The sequence below is a fragment of the Cyclospora cayetanensis genome, unplaced genomic scaffold, assembly GCF_002999335.1.
Source record: "Cyclospora cayetanensis isolate NF1_C8 unplaced genomic scaffold, CcayRef3 CcayRef3_contig_368, whole genome shotgun sequence".
Taxonomy (NCBI): Eukaryota; Apicomplexa; class Conoidasida; order Eucoccidiorida; family Eimeriidae; genus Cyclospora; species Cyclospora cayetanensis.
The window spans coordinates 1-11733 of NW_020312334.1; the positions used below are offsets into that span (position 1 = coordinate 1).

Sequence of the window (11733 nt, forward strand, 5' to 3'; positions counted from 1 at the left end):
AAGAGGAGAAACAAAACAACGCGAAGCAGGAGAAGACCTCACACAACAGAAGAAAACAAAAAAACACACAGAAGTCATAGAACAAAAAGAGAAAAAGAGACGCAAGGGAGCAGCGAAAAGACGAGACAAGAGAAAGAAAAAAAGAAAAAAAGAAAGACAGCACAGACAAACAGAGAGAGAGAGAGAGAGAGAGAGAGAGAGAGAGAGAGAGAGAGAGACAGAGAGACAGAGAGAGAGACAGCGCAGACAGACACACTGACACCAACAGGAGACGTCTAAGCGGACAGACATCTCTGCGTGGCAAAATGCGCAACTAAAACAAACGCCAATGCGAGCCAGCACCCTCCGTGTGACAAAACTCCAAACAAAAAGGCACCAGGGGAAACAACACGAACGCTAAGAAACAATAGGCACGACGAAGCCGCTATATACATACAGACGCATGTATGTATATATACATGCATGTATATGTGTATATATACATATGTATATATATACATATGTATATATATACATATATACGTTTACATACATATGTATATACATATACATATGTATACATGCATGTGTATATTTATATATATACATATGTATACATACATGCACACATACATATGTATATATATACATATGTATATATATACATATGTATATATATACATATGTATATACATACATATGTATTCATACACATTCATACATATGTGTGTATATATATAGATGTGTAGGAATAAATTGGTGCATGCAAGCGCACCTCGCTGGCGTGTTCTTGCTCTTCGTCTTGGTCTGCCCACTCGACATCGCTGAGATCATCTGCTCCTTCCGTCTCTTCAACGGCACTGGTAGCGGCTTGAGCCGCCTCTGCAGCGGTGACATACTCAGTGTTTAGCGTGACGAAGGCGCTGCTGCTGCTGCTGCTGCTGCTGCGTTGCGCTGCAGAGGCAGCTGCCTGCAGGGGCCCCAGGGAAGCTCGCGAAAAGCCAGCGAGAAATAATCTGTTTTCCGCGGGCAGCAGCAGATTCGCAGACAACGCACTCGCCAGCTGCAGCGCATGCAACGCCAGCAGGGGGCCCCCGAGGCCCCCCGGGGGGCCCCCGCCATTCGCAGGTCTCCACGGAGAAGCAGGAAGCAGCAGCAGCTGCGGCTGCAGCAGATCTATGGGGTGTAAAGGGGCAGCTGCTGCTGCTGCTCTGTCCTTAGCCGTCGCAGCAAAGTCGTAAACACACCCCAGCAGCAGAGGCAAGTCAGGAGGCTGCACACGCGGCACGTGCAGAGAGAGCAAACTCTCTCTACATGCAGCTGCCGCCTCCTCCAACAAGAGGCTAACCTCGTACAGCAACGCAGGATGCTAAAAAACGCATGCACAGCCACATAAATACATATATATATAGATATGGATATAGATATATATAGTGAGAGGGAGAGAGAGAGAGAAACACATACAAACCTACAGGAAGACAGACAGACAGAGAGACAGACAGCCATGTAGTAGAAACACAGACAGACAGAGAGACACAGGCAGGCGAACCCAGACAGGCATATACAAACACACACACAGACAGGCAAGCGTATAGAAACACACACATACATATAGATATAGAAACAAAACCTTTTGCACAAGCAAGAACACCTACACACCCAGACATGAACAGAGATACACACAGACAGAGCACTTGCCGCAGCAGCAACACTGGTGCCTGCATGCACTCCCCCAAGCAGCTGAAAACATTTGGCAACAGAAAGACTCAACCGCCGGTTTGAGGAGCAGCTGCACGAGCAGCTGCTTTCCAGCAGCGTCCATTAGTTACCACATGCCGCCTCGAAGCCCGTCTCACCTGTTCAATGGAGAGGCCTCTGAGCGGCTTTGAGAGGTAATACAAACAATTCAAGGCGAAGACGAAGTCTCCTGGTGCATACCGCCGATCAGCGAGACTCTGCGTTAAACGTGAGACGTCTGACAGAAAGAAGGCACAAGGCAGCAGCAGGCAGGAAGACACACGGAAGGTCTCGCAAGGAAAGCAGTGGATGCAGCAGCAACAGCAGCAACAATGGAGGCTGCAGCTGCTACTGCTCCACGCAAGCCGAAGGCAACTGCGAGAAGGGGTCCTATGTGGAGCGGCGGCACACGACACTGCAGAAAGACAAGCGTCTTTCTTTGCAGCACCAGCCGTTCAAGGAACAAATACCCCACGAAAAGAAGCCACCTATGCAGGCAACACTAACTAGCACACAACAAAGAAGCAGCAGCAACAGGAGCAGCAATAGCAGCAGCAGGCAAAAAAGAAAAAGTCTCTCTTACCTGTGGCAGGAGCAAGCTGCCCTGTAGCGAGAAGTGCCTGTCGCCGCTGTCGCCTTGCCATACGAGCAGCTACCGCTTCAGCTGTGTACTTGGCAGAGAGTCTGCGCACATGGCCGCACAGACATTAATATAAATAAACATACATGGACGTACATGTATGTATGCTTCATGCGCCTGCAACATCGACGATCCAAGCGCGCGCGGCGCAAAAGGGGGGAAGCCTCATTTCTCCTCCCTCCTAAGAGGCCTCTGTCTCTCCTGCCTGCCCGGTGATTCTTTCGATAACATTTTTTTTTCTCCTCAGGCATCTCTGGCGTGAAGCGCCGATCAGCGCACGCTCGTCTCAGCAGCCCTCCAAGAAAGACGCAACCCTCTGTCTGTTGGCGAGAAGCGAGAAGAAGAAAAAAAGAAGAAAAAGAAAAGTACAAGATCCTACCTTTCTCGTCGCCAAATGAGTTTGATAAGATCTGCAGCAGCACTCTGCTGCTGCAAGGCTGCCTTCCTCTCTGCCCGCAGTTGAGCTCCGCCGCTTGAGAAGTCTTGGGAACTGCCTTCTTTCCCCAGTTGCTGCTGCAACTGCTCATACTGCGGGAGGAGGTGATGCTGCTGCTGCATCTGCATCTGCATGCGTTGATGCGGCACGGAGGCAAGGCCACTTTGAGGCTGCAGGAGAAGAGTGCCACCTGCAGCAGCTCCCGCAGAGGAGGCTGCCGATACTGCAGAGGCTGTCAAAGCGAGAGGGGCTGTAACAAAGCCAGAACGTCGAGCACTGCTGCCTCCCCCCCCCTCTGCGGCAGAAGGCAGCAACTGCTTCTTCAGCTCCGGAGAGACGCGTTCTCCTTCAAACTGCCGAATCCATCGGACGTAAAAACGCTTCACCTAGTTGAAAAGCAAGCAAGCATGCAAAAAAAGCCTTTACACAGCGAATGCAACAGCGATAGGGCTCTCCAACGGTCCAGATACCACCTATGCTGCTGTCTTCAACAGGATGATGCACACCAAGAAGGGGAGAGAGGGGGAGATAAATACAATATGTATGTGTATACAGAGAGAAATAGATAGATGGAGATGGATAAAGAGATAGATAGAGATATAGGTAGAGAGATATAGGTAGATAGAGATATATAGAGATACAGATATATAGAGATATAGATAGAGAGAGATATAGATAGAGATATATAGATAGCTACAGATATATAGACAGATACAGATATGTAGAGATAGATTTATAGATAGATATGTGTGTTGCAGAGATAAAGAAAGTTATAGACGTGTTGCAGAGAAAGGAAGAGAGAGGAGAGACGGGTTGCAGAGAAAAAAAGAGAGCAAGATAGACAGATGTGTGTTGCAGAGGGAGAGCTAGAGAGAGACAGAGAGCTAGAGAGAGACAGAGAGCTAGAGAGAGACAGAGAGCTAGAGACGTGTTGCCGAGAGGAAAGCGCAGCGAAAAAGAAAAGCCAGAGACACGCAACAGCCTGTACTGTCTAGCACTGTATATTGTTGCTGCTGCTGCAGCCTGCTGCAGTATTTGATGTTGTGGAGGTGAGAAGTGCAATGTTGCAGCTCCAATAATAAAACATCAAGACGGAGGCACTCAAACGCCTCCAACGCAACTTCCCTCCCTCCCCCTTAGCCCGCAAGAATGCAGCCACAGAAACTTCACCGCTACACCCCACCAGAAAACGGCAGAAGCAGGAGCAGCGACATCATCGCCACTACCACCAGAACCTCGAGAAGCAGCGGCTGGCAAAAGCACATGAATCGCGCGCAGGTTCGAAGGAAAGCGGAGGGAGACGCAGAAAAGAAGAAAACACACGGAAGGGAGACGCAGAAAAGAAGAAAACACACGGAAGGCACACCTGCTCAAGATCCTGGTGGCTTGCAGGCTTGTCCTTTGGAAGAATGCCGAGTTGTTTGCTCAGATAACCCCATTTGTTGTTTTTGTTGACACGGGGAAAGCCTCCCTGCTCCATGGCTACGAGAAACATCTCGTAGAGATCAACAGACACCTGTGCACCCGCAGGGAGAGTGTACAGACAGCCCTGCATGTGTGTGATATATATGTATAGATATAGATATAGATAGATATAGATATGCATAGATACAGAGATATATACATATTTTACACACATGCAGCCCTTTCTTGCGCGCGCGCTTGCAGGTGCGTTTGTTTCGTATACGCTTTTTCCCTAGAGGTGTGATTTTTCGCTGCAGTTCGACCAGTGGTATCGCCATTCCTCCTGTATTGCTGCCGTTGCTCTTCGAGAGGAAGAAGGAAGGAAAGAAATGAAAGAAGAGAAGAAGGAAAGAGATGAAGAAAGAGATGAAGAAAGAGAAAAAGGAAAGAGATGAAAGAAGTTAAGAAGGAAAGAGATGAAGAAAGAGAAGAAGGAAAGAAGGGGAAGAAAGACGTTTGGGATTTACGCAACAGCATATGAGTGTATTGTCATGCTTCTGTTGCACATGCAAAGCTCTCTGCTGTGACAGCCTGCGCCACGTTGTTGACAGACTTGAAGGCGATTGACAGAGAGAGAGAGGGGAAAGAATACAGCGGCAGTGAAAGCTTTTCACGCTTACGCCAAGCAACGGTCCAGGGTTGAGGGATTGCCCTCGTTCTGCATGGAATGCTTCCAAAGAAGCGAAGAAAGTTGCACGATCCATAGCCGCGCGAATGTTGAAGCCGCTATGTGTAGCGTTGCTCGCCATGATGCCTTTGTCTTCGGTTTTTCTCGCTCAGAGTCTCTTTCTCTGTCTCTCTGTCTGTCTCTCTGTCTGTGTAGGGGAGAAAGGCAGAGAGAAAGGGCAAGGACTGGGAAGTATTCGGGAAGCCGGACCCCTGCTCCTGCCCTTTGAGTGTATATACACGCGCAGAACGCCTCTAGCGAGTTTTGCTGGACGCTTGCAGCAATTCAAGGAAGAGCTCTCGCTGGGCGAAAGCGAAGTTTAAAATTGGCGGAGAAAGAGGCGCTGTAACGGATGCTCCTGACCAACTCCCTCGCGGAAAGAATGCGCAGGCCTGACGTACAAAAAGGCACTCGCTGTAGCTAAACTCGCTGTAGCTACACCCCGTGTCTCGCATGCGTAAACAGCGCGAAGCGGGCGAATCTGCGGCTGTTGCCAACTAGACAGCGTTGGCTGCTCTCTGCTGCTCTACTAGGGCACGGACTTCAAGAGGACCGCGTGTAAATGTTGCTGCAGTTGCTGCAGTTGCTGCAGCAACTGCAGCAACAGCGTGCGCGGGGTTAATTCGCTGCAGCAAGACAGGAGTGGGGTACAGGTTCTTGCGTTTGTGTGTGCTGCAGCTTCAATTTTCACGCCGCCGCTGCAGCTACTACTGCAGCTACTGCAGCCGCTACTGCTGCTGCTGTTGCTGCTGCTGCTGCATGCACGAGGTCGCTCGCGCAGCAAGAAGCTCTTGGGGCAGCAGCAGCCGCAGCAGCAGTGCACAGGGGGAAGCGCCTCCAGGAGAGCCAGCCGCCGTATCCAGGCAGGCCTCTATCGTCATCAAATTCGACATTTAAAAATACAAGCCGCATTAATAATTGCTTTAAAATGCTTGATGAGTGGTGTGTTTTCGCTCTTGAAGAAATAATCCTACGCTGGCGATACACCGCAGAGCAACCAACACAGCAGCAAGCAGCAGCAGCGGCGGCGGCGGCGGCGCCTGCAGCACAACGCAGCAGCAGCCGCTGCTGCTGCTGCGGCTGCTGCTGCTGCTCTATGTTAAAAGAGGGTGCATGCTCCTCCTGCTTTCTATAACAGCGCGTATCACTGATTTTTGAGGCCTTCTCCTGCAGCCTCCGCAGTGAAGTCACAGCTGCCGCAGGAGCTTCACAGGAGCAGCGTGTAGCACCAACCTCAGTACGTCGCTGCAGCCACTTTTTTCGGGTACTTTCTCGATCGGCAGGCACACACATATTGCTTGCCCGCCTTCTTCCTTTTGCCGTTCTCTCTCTCTTTCCCTCCATCTTTGTCTCTCTATCATTCTGCTTCTCTCCTTCTCTCGAGCCGGACTGCAACTAGTTGACGAGCACTCCCGTCGCCCCCTGCCTGCCGTCCTTCCTCTCTGACTGGCTCATTTAAGCGGAGATCAGACGCTGTGTAGCGTTCGATCCGCTCGGCATCGCACTTTGCTGCTGCTGCTGCTGCTGCTGCTTTGGTAGCTGCCCCCGCAGTACAGCAGCAGGAAAATCGCTGCGAGCATCATCTCCCCGACAGACCCCGTACAAAAACACCACCACGCGTCGTGTGTAGCCGCTTCCGTAGCAGCTGCAGCAGCAGCAACAGCAAGAACAGCAGCAGCAGCAGCGTCACCATCCGCAAATGAGCCTAGTCGCCACAAGATCGCTGCTGCTGCAGCAGCGGCGGCTGTATCTGGGAAATGCAGCGCGCCTGTTGCAGCCACACGCAGCAGCAGCAGCGGTGGCTGCTTCGCAGCCGCTGTGGCATTATTGTGCCCCTCGCTTTGCCAGCAGCAGCAGCAGCAGCAGCAGCCCAGCAGTCGCGACAGACGCAGGAAGCGATGGATTTATGTCGGGAACTGCTGCATCGTACGCTGAGCAAATGCTTGTTGCCTGGCGCAAGGATCCATCCTCCGTGCATGCCTCTTGGGCAGCCTATTTCAGCAACCTCGAGAGGGGACTCTCCCCTGGCTTGTGTTTCACATCTCCCCCCTCTTTCCAGCAGCAACAGCCTCAACAGTACGTCGCATCATCATCGCCAGCAGCTGCTGCAGCCGCCGTTGGGAGCTTCCAGGGAGTGTCTCTGGCGCCTCATCAGTTGCCTCGCGGCTCAGGAGCGATGTCTGCAGTGGGCATTTCGGAGGCGTTTTCACCTGCATCGGCAGCAGCAACAGCACCAGCTTCAGCTACTTCCGCCGCTAGTGCTGCTACCGCATCTACCACCATAGGCGTCCACTCGGTGCTTCCCATCGTGCCGGGCGCTGCCGGATCCTTGCCACTCTCCTCTTTGCCGCATCAATCTGTCCACGACACCTCCCGCTTGATTCAGATGATTCGAGGATACCAGATGCGGGGGCATGAATTGGCGAAGATCAATCCTCTCTCCCTGCCGCGGAAGCCTCCCTACTGCACCGTGCGAGCCGCGCAAAGACCACTGCTGCTTTCTCCCGAGCAGTACGGATTCACGGCAGCAGATCTAGACAGAGTGTACGACACGAGGGTTCCTGGGATGCAAGGTTTCTTGTCTCCTGATTCGCCTCCGCGATCTTTGCGCGAGCTAGTGCGGCGTCTCAACGAGACGTATTGCGGAAGCCTGGGAGTCGAGTACATGCACATCTCAGACACGAGCGTCTGCAACTTTATTCGGCAGAAGCTGGAGACGGAGAGGCAGTATCAGTTCAGCAGGGAGAGCCGCAGGAAGATCCTCACCCGGATCGCGCGATCGCAGCTGTTCGAGAATTTCTGCGCGAGCAAGTTTGCCACCACACGCCGCTTCGGACTGGACGGATGCGAGACACTCATCGTCGGAATGAAGGCGATTACCAAGCGAGCCGCGCTCGAGGGAGTAGAAAGCGTTGTCATCGGCATGGCTCACCGTGGACGTCTGAACGTGCTCGTGAATGTCTTGCACAAACCCATGCAGCAGATGCTCAGCGAGTTTCAAGGCGTCTCCGGCTTTGGTTCCAGCGAGTGGGGAAACACAGGCGATGTCAAGTATCATCTAGGCGTCGAATTCGATCTGTTTGACACTGACAGCCAGCGCAGCATGCACATGTGCATCTTGCCGAATCCTTCGCACTTGGAAGCCGTCGATCCCTTAGTCCTCGGCCTGTCTCGCGCGCAGCAGTATTTTCGCAAAGACAAGGAACGCAGCCTTGTGCTACCTATCATTATCCACGGAGACGCCTCCCTCGCTGGTCAGGGAGTCGTGTATGAAACTCTCCAGATGTGTGCCTTGCCGAACTACACCGTGGGAGGAGCCATCCACCTCGTCGTGAACAATCAAATAGGCTTTACCACCAATCCTATCGACTCTGGAAGCGGCAAATACTGCACCGACATCGCCAAAGCCGTCGATGCGCCCATCATCCACGTCAACGCCGATGATCCCGAAGCCGTCACCTTCGCGTGCGAACTGGCTCTCGAATTCCGCCAAAAATTCAAGCACGATGTCTTCATCGACATCGTAGGCTACAGACGCTTTGGACACAACGAACTAGACATGCCCAAATTCACGCAGCCGCTCACATACACGCTCATCGCCAGAAAGAAACCTGCACTTGAACTGTATGCCGAAAAGCTTATTCGGGAGGTACGCAAGCAGGAAAACTCGCGAACAAGAAAGAGAGAAAGAAGGGGATTCACAGGGAGGGAGAAGGGAGAAGGGAGAAGGGAAGAAAGGGAGGGAGGGGATTGCGGAGGGAGGAAGGAGTTGAGGAGGGAGGAAGGGAGAAATGGAAAGAGGGACAGACGATGGTGCTCGTAGTTAGCGTCTACAAGGAGGAGTCGTGGTGGTTGTGGGGAGGATGTTTTTTTTAAAGGGGCCCTACCTTGTGCGATCTACATATGTGCATGTGCTTCTCTCGTATTTGTTTCATTCTTTTTTCTCTTTCTTTCTTAGGACGTCGTGAGCACGGAAGACGTCTCGAGGCTCAAGGGGGATATTTGGGATTTTTATACCCGCGAATACGAAAACAGCAAGCATTTCGTTCCAGCACACCAGGTACAAGAAGGCGGACTGTAGAGACACAGAGAAGAAATGTACATATATCGAGAGAAGAGATACACATATATATACGGAGAAGGGATGTATCTATGTATATATAGAGATAGAATATGAGCGACGTCAAAATGTGTGGGAACTTCTTGACAGGAGGGTATGTGTTTGCGTGTGGGGCCGTTATGCTGCCGGAGAAGAGTTCATTGAAGGGTAGTGTCAAGAGCTTTCTGAGGAAGCTTCTTCTCCCCTGAAGCGATGGGGGGCAGGCGACGGGAAAGAAAGCAGATTGTGCTGGACTAAGGCTTTTTGCGACGGAGGCTGATTATTTTAGGAAGTTTAGCTTTTGTGCGAGAGCGCCTGGAGGATCTCTCGCTACAATTGTGTGTATGCATGTGTGCATGTACATGTATGACTATGTGTATGTATGTGTGTGTTTTTTCGGGAAGCTGTGAGGGGGGGAAAAAGTGCTTTGTTTATCGGTCAGTACGTCTTTTTGATTGCAGCAGCGCTTATGCCTCGCGGTGTGTAACTGTCTGTCTGTCTGTCTGTTTTATGAATGTGCTCAGTACCAGTATGCCCCCCAGTGGACTCATCTGGTGACACCTGACCATCCTTCTCCCCCGCGTGTTACAGGTGAGATTGCACACGTCCTGTGCAACAAAAAGGCGAGACATCTTCATCCTGTTTGCGAGAGACGCATGTCTTCATCGATCTGAAGCCGTGGAAATGGTCGTGCTTGTGTGAACCCCTACAGCGCTTGCAGAGATAGTGTCTGCCTGCCTATGGTGTTATGCTGCTTCTTCACTGCTTGAGGAGACCAACCCTTCTCTAGTTGGCTGTACAGAACAGAGGCCTGCTCTCTCTGTGCTGCCTTCTCTTTCTTTGAGTAACTCGCTCGGTGTTGCACATAGGGAGAGAGACAGAGACAGAGAGAGACAGCATGAGCGGGTGTATACTTCTCACTGGATGCGTGTCTCCTGGTTTTTATTGATCGCATGATGTTTTCCGTGGTCTATTCTTTGCTTGGTATTCCTTGCTTCAAGGCTTTTCTTCTTCAGCGTGCTCTGCTAACAGCACAGCCTTCTTCCTCTAATACTTCCGTTTCCGGACTCTGTTTGAAACGTTATACTGGCGAGACAGACAGACAGCCTGTCTCGAAGATTTTCACAAAAAATTTTTATCTGTTCGTAGAGATCTATAGATGTGTATAAATTATATCTGCATATCAATAGATCTATGCATCTGTGTATGTGATGAAGTATGCATAGCCGTGGACGCACAGAGATATGTATGCTTGCATATCTATCGACTTTTTTAGATGCAAGTAGATATATGTATGTTTTATATCGATCTACATGCATCTATATACATATATATATGAATTCACTACCACCGCAATCAAAAATCTGGCGCATTGCACGCCTCTGGCTTTTACATTTCCTCTGCTCGTGTTGCGGTGTCTCCGCTGTCTGCAGGAGTTCGCCTGTCCACGCTGCGTGACTTAGGCCGTCGCATCTTCACTATTCCTGAGGGTTTTGTTGCTCACCCCACGATTTCACGTATTTTCAAGCAACGACTTGCGGCAGTCGAGGGTTCTGAGGAAGAGCCAAGCCTCGATTTCGGTGCTGCAGAAAATCTCGCCTATGCCTCGCTGCTGAGCGATGGCTTCCATGTAAGTCCAATGAAAGAGGCAAAACAAAAAGACGCTTCTGGAGTGCCTCCTGGCCTCCTGCTTTCATCAGTAACAACGAACGCGCGTCGATTATCACAGATTCTTCCCCCCCCACTGCTTTCTCAACTGCCTCCTCAGACGGGGTGGCAGCAGTAGCAGCTGCAGCTGGCATTTGCTCCCGTCCTTCCGTAGCCTCATCTCCATGTGTAGTTTGTCAGCTCCAAAAACGCCATCGCAATATTTGCATGGATATACCTGCAGGCACTCACAATACATATACTTATAAGTGCACAATCCATGTACACACCTAAATGTATAAATATAAATATATACGCCTACGATACATACACATACATACATACACATACATACATGCATGTATATATATATATATCGGTGTGTCTGCCGAATACGCTGTCGAGTCTCGCCACATTTTATGCTGCTTTACGGAGGAACTCCCGTCTTTTTGCAGACGGCGAGTCTGTGTCTATGTGTGTTTTTGGCATGTCAGTCAGTCAGCTCAGGGAAAGAACGAAAGTCTGGCAGCCTATTTTCTGTGCGTTTTCGCTTTCAAGGTTCGCCTAGCCGGCCAGGATGCTCAACGGGGGACGTTTTCTCACCGCCACGCAGTTCTCTCCGATCAGGCAGTTGAGGCGCAGCATTGCATCTTCGATTCTCTGAAAGATTTACGCCTCCCGCACAAAATTGCGGTGTGCAATTCGCTGTTATCCGAATACGCTGGTGCGGCATCCCTCCCTCCCTTCCCCCGCGAGCGCGTCTTCCCTAGTCCTGGCTGCTTCTGTCTTCTAACGCCTTTTGCTTTTTGTTCTCTTCTTCCTTTTCGTCTTTTGCTGCCTTTTGTCTTCTTCTTTTCGTCTTCTTCCTTTTCGTCTCTTGCTGCCTTTTTGTCTTCTTTTCCCTCCTCCTCCGCTTCCTTTTGCGGTGGCTGCATCGCCGATGCCGCTCAGGATGTACCACAGTTCTTATCGAAAAAAAATTCTCATTGCACGATAATAGGTGCAGAGATAAAGGCGTGGAATAAGGGAAACAGAGAGGAAGAGAAGAGAAAGGAGCTTCTTTT

At 50.8% G+C, this 11733-nt stretch overlaps 2 protein-coding genes across 2 annotated transcripts; one reads left to right on the forward strand and one right to left on the reverse strand.

Annotated features, from left to right (window-relative positions):
* Positions 1-754: 754 nt before the first annotated feature.
* LOC34620539 lies at positions 755-4272 on the reverse strand (the record flags this gene model as incomplete). Its single annotated transcript, XM_026334125.1, has 7 exons — positions 4179-4272; positions 3963-4042; positions 3092-3178; positions 2736-2920; positions 2300-2400; positions 1809-1954; positions 755-1348 (listed from the first exon to the last, which is right to left on the reverse strand). Coding segments are annotated over exons 1-7 (1287 nt in total), but the record flags the coding sequence as incomplete, so codon positions are not given.
* A 1579-nt stretch (positions 4273-5851) lies between these two features.
* LOC34621853 (2-oxoglutarate dehydrogenase, mitochondrial) lies at positions 5852-11462 on the forward strand. Its single transcript, XM_026334124.1, has 8 exons — positions 5852-5931; positions 6778-7496; positions 8241-8572; positions 8882-8983; positions 9547-9613; positions 10456-10652; positions 11228-11393; positions 11440-11462. The coding sequence occupies exons 1-8, from the start codon at positions 5852-5854 to the stop codon at positions 11460-11462; spliced, it is 1686 nt and encodes a 561-aa protein (XP_026189909.1).
* The last annotated feature ends 271 nt before the right edge of the window (positions 11463-11733 follow it).

Bases quoted from the DNA above. Each gene is read 5' to 3' on its own strand.
- LOC34621853 (XM_026334124.1), top strand. From the start codon at position 5,852: ATGCTTGATGAGTGGTGTGTTTTCGCTCTTGAAGAAATAATCCTACGC. The intron at 5,932-6,777 runs GCAAGCAGCAGC...TGCCAGCAGCAG, and splicing joins GCAGAGCAACCAACACAGCA to CAGCAGCAGCAGCAGCCCAG. The intron at 11,394-11,439 runs GTGCGGCATCCC...CGTCTTCCCTAG, and splicing joins GCTGTTATCCGAATACGCTG to TCCTGGCTGCTTCTGTCTTC.